This window comes from Cariama cristata, unplaced genomic scaffold, assembly GCF_000690535.1.
Source record: "Cariama cristata isolate BGI_N322 unplaced genomic scaffold, ASM69053v1 scaffold14069, whole genome shotgun sequence".
Lineage (NCBI taxonomy): Eukaryota > Metazoa > Chordata > Aves > Cariamiformes > Cariamidae > Cariama > Cariama cristata.
The window spans coordinates 14266-18767 of record NW_009634115.1 but is presented as its reverse complement, the minus strand read 5'-3'; the positions used below and the strand labels follow the sequence as shown (position 1 = coordinate 18767).

At 41.6% G+C, this 4502-nt stretch overlaps 1 protein-coding gene across 1 annotated transcript in view; it reads right to left on the bottom strand.

Moving 5' to 3' along the window:
* Positions 1-2299, bottom strand: part of SELE (selectin E) — a 4064-nt gene extending 1765 nt beyond the window's left edge. The window contains exons 1-4 of the mRNA XM_009707047.1: positions 2263-2299; positions 1434-1820; positions 544-651; positions 228-413 (exon numbers count right to left, since the gene is read on the bottom strand). Coding sequence (XP_009705349.1) covers positions 228-413; positions 544-651; positions 1434-1820; positions 2263-2299 — 718 coding nt within the window. The remainder of the gene's footprint in view (positions 1-227; positions 414-543; positions 652-1433; positions 1821-2262) is intronic.
* Positions 2300-4502: the final 2203 nt, after the last annotated feature.

The following is a 4502-nucleotide window of genomic DNA, read 5'->3' as shown; positions in this document are numbered from 1 at the left end:
TCCCTACAAGGAAATCTAGACCAAGGCCAGAACATTCACCCTGCCCATTTCGTCTCTTCATGAACAAAGAGACCTGTGTGCTGCAATAAAATAGCACCTTCACCACCTTATTAATTACAAAGGAATGGGCCAGAACTTCAATTTGTACTTACTAACAGAGCAACACTAAAGTTTACAGAGCTATGTATAATGTAGAAACCTCATCTATCACTGCTTGAGAAGCTCACCTTTGCATGCTGCAAGGGGGGCAGACCAGACCCCAGAAGAGGTACAGTATACAGATTCCAATGAGCTCAGTTCATAGCCTTCCTCACACTGAACTGTGCAGGACGAGTTGTAGCTGAAGTTCTCCAAAGGATGGTTGCACTCGAGGCTCCCATGATCAGGTTTCTTTAGTGGATCACAACTCTCAACTTCAAAGAAACACAAGAAGGTACACAGTCTGTCTCATTGCCTGAGCAGGTAAATCAACAAGACAGACAAACTAAACACTAGCTAGTGTGAACATCTCCCTAGTTGAAAAGCAGGATGCAGTAATCTTACCAAACTCGCATTCAGGCCCATGGAATCCAGGATTACAACGACAGGTGTGATTATTAACAGTCTCTATGCATTCTCCACGGCGACTGCAGAGAGATGGATTGCAAGAAGCTGGAAAAAAAGGGAAAAAATACAGCAAGTTACAAAAGAATTAGCAATGGCCAGTAATGAAACCTGGCTAGCGCTTTGTTTATCCTTCTGGCACTAAACAAGCACATTGGATAGCAGAAGAAAAGCAGGGGGGTTGGTACATAAGATTAGCCTGTCATTTCACAGAAGGATTTCAGAAATCAATACCTTTGACAGACTAGCTCACAGTGAAAGGATTCTACTGGCTGGCAACTCCATGACCACTTGTTCTCAGGTAGATATTAGAAATATTTAAAATGTAAAAGGAACAATATACTATGGGGTAGGGAGAAATCCTTAACAGGTACATTCTTCATTAACTCACCACAGCTCTAATTTGGCTGATATTTGACTTGGATTTTTTCCTGACCTCGCCTTAGCCACCTTTACAAAGTGTCTAATTTAATCCAGTGGTCTATAGGCAGCAGACAGATGCCCCCCAAAGGGGAACTCTTATCTAGCTGAGACACCTGCTTAAGAGTGGGATGAAAGTCACCATCTGGAAGAGCCTGTTTTTCTCCACTGGTTATAGAGAAGGTCTGGTGATTTGCTCATAAAAGATGTATAATATTCTGGGAGCTAAAAGGTAAGTGAGATCAATCCAGCTCTTAGAACAAGAATGACCTCAGCCCTGTAAGTAAGGATAAGTGTACAAGTGCTTACAGGGTCAGGTAGTTAATATGTAAGACTAGGTTAAAAAACTCATCCCACCCATCATCTAATCTCCACAGGAGCATACTAGAATGGTCTTTATCACACTATACCTGTGTAGCACAAGGCGACCTTCTTTTTCTCACACTGTTCATCATTCCATTTGCCATCATCCTTCCCTCTTTTGATGTAGATTTCAACGCAGTCCTCGTTGTTCCCTTTGCCATTTGGCTCACCTGAAGCCCAGTTTTCTGCCTCTTCTGTCAGTTCTTTGTTAGTTCCAATCCAGGTCCAAACCTCATTAATTTTTCTGATTCCAATCCAATAGTAACCCGGATTGAAAGGTAAGACGTTATTGAGATAGTTGATTTCTTCCTTATTCTGAATGGCAACCATGTTAGTATACCTCTTTTTGCACCACAGCTCTGCTTCCCTGTAGGTCATGTTTGTATCTGAGTAATGGTACGTCCAACAATTGACCCTCTGCAGTATTGTAAGTCCTAAAATGAAAAGATGTCAAGAAGATGGTGTCTGACATTGTCCCTCCTCTCCCTCTAGAAGAGGATATATAAAGCTCTATAAATATCGCAAACCTGTCAATATCTGAAACTGCATAAAAAGTAGTGGCAATTATTTTATAAAGAATCTACTGGCAAGCTTCAAAACAGGCATGTCGACATCAAGTACAGGGACTTCAGCCTGTGAAACTATGTCCGATCACACAAAGCTTTGCAGACTTCATAGCAAATTATAAAAGACAATTATGTATTTGACAGGCAAGCAGGGAAACATGCCATTGCAACTAGAGGTTTTTCTACGTGAACCTAGCCTCAAGTTAATTCGGTCAGGTTCATAAATTCTGTTTAATTCTGAGCTCAAACAGAACAGTCACACCAATATTGCCATCCACCTAGTTTTCCACACAGAGAAATATACACTTACCATAAGCAAGAAGAGATAGGAACCACAAGCAAGTCATGTTTCTGAGAGTTTTTTCTTCTCCTTATCTTTTAAGTAGACTGCTGTGAGAGATCAAAGGAAGAGGTTTGTAAAGAACAAATACTGGCTTTTTACAATACAATATAAAATACTGTCTATGTAATCTTTTCTACATACTTTTAAACAATTATTCTAAAGATCTAAATAAGATTTCCATTTTTAGGAAATTATTAATTTTAAAACAGTTCTTCACATCAAGCTATCTTTTAAATGTAAACAGCTTTTAAAGAACACCAACACAGAATTCCATCTGTCCAGTTTTCCTTTAGCTGAGCAATGGAACAGAATAACACACTCCATTATACTCACAGGTTGTAGCTGATGTGGCCAGGTGGCAAAACTCCTCTGTGATATTTCTCAGTGACTGCTTTCCGTTGCTAAGTTGCTGAATACAGACTTGAAGATTAAGTTCAGCTCCAAGTGTCTGGACTGTGTAACACCCTGCCTTTACTACGGCCTTTTATTCTCTCAACTGGCCTGTCCTCCACAAGACGGGAAATTCCGCGTGGAAAAAAATTTATTGGAAAATCCCAGGATCTGGCCCTCCCACACATTAAGCCTGACGCTTCCCCTTGCCAAATCAACCCTCCCACAAAGACACACTATGCTGACAAACTGCCAAGTGCTGCATGACATAGTTTTACTGACAGAAACACACAATTCCAGGATATTAGGAAGGAGCAAGATGGTTAGTTTGAGTTAGTTCCGTGAATAAGAAGATTCCAACTTTTCACCTAGCATAATGTTTTGCAGGAAGGAGGTGTCGGTTCTTTTGGGATCTCAGTAAGAAAGGCACCGACACTCAAAGCTGGCTAACCAAGTTTGAGTAAAAGATGGAAACTGCAGCACTGAACAAGCCCTTCCTTGTGGATCACAGCACGCTGTGCAGAGTTCTCATTTGTGGTAAGGTTTGCCAGCCCCAGGATTGCTAGTATTCTTCTAGAGTCTTGCTCACAATACAGATTCATCAGTCACTCGTAGCAGCCAAGCTTGGAATGTGGACTTAGCTTTGAAGAGTCCCTTGGACCATATGCTCCGATATCCTTATCTCAATAGAGTTACAATTCCTGAACAGGTGCATATAATATTTCAGGTGGACAAGACAATACACTAGTCTCTAACTGAATTCATACACATTTATTGTGTATACACTGATTAATTATACTACTGCATAGAGCAGTCACATAGTGTCCATGGTACAGAGACACATGCCTGAGTAACCACGGACACTTTGCTATAGTGGGCTGGTAAGCGCTCACAGGCTATTCAGAGCGCACCTGCGTACGTGAGAAGGCAGTAAGCACGAGACTCACCAATTCCTTGCACAATAGTCTTCCGGCTGCACCACTCCACTCCTTGATCCTCATGCATACCTTCACACATATGCCACTTCAGCGATAAGGCGAGTGACTTGTATGTACAGAAGTGGGTTTGGATATTCTCACTTAAGTAGGTCTCACAAGTACTGTTGAGGGCTATAAGTAGGGAACAGGCAACACGAGTTACAGACACATTAGCTCGGTTCTCAACCCTGGGCAAAGGCATGACACTAGAAGCTTGTCACAGAGTCCACATTTCCCAGCACTCCCAACCCTGTTCCATACAACATGGTATTATTCCCTTGCGCCCTCATCAGCCAAGTCACCCCACCGCTTGTTCTATGTCCACTCGGGCACTTACTATGGAGACGACACCAGACAGTCCAGTTGCCACACTGGTATTCCAGGCATAAAGATTCACCATTATGGATGAGGTTTAACGAGGCTCGACATGCAAAGGACTCAACAAGGGTTCTCAGTGATAGATGGACACAGGGTAGCATCCACTTCATATCTGTAAAGCATAGTTATAGTTTATACAGTGCACGATGGAGCTCTTATTTTGGAACCCTAGTCTGTTCTTACAGAATAAAAATCAGTGGCTCCTGGATTCCAAGCTAAGATCTTGGCTGGTATCAATTCCCCTTTTTTTTCAGAAAAAAATATTTGTCAAGTAGCCACACCTTAATAGATCTCTGCCCATCAAAGGAATCCACCACAGAAAAGAGGATAGAATAAAGAGTATATTCTAAAACAGCCTCAGTTATTATCAAAACATAAGAGTTTACTAGAAAGGGGAACAGACTCCTAGAAACCATGTCAAAGTCAGTTACTGAAGAGTGAGGATTAAAAACAACATACTGA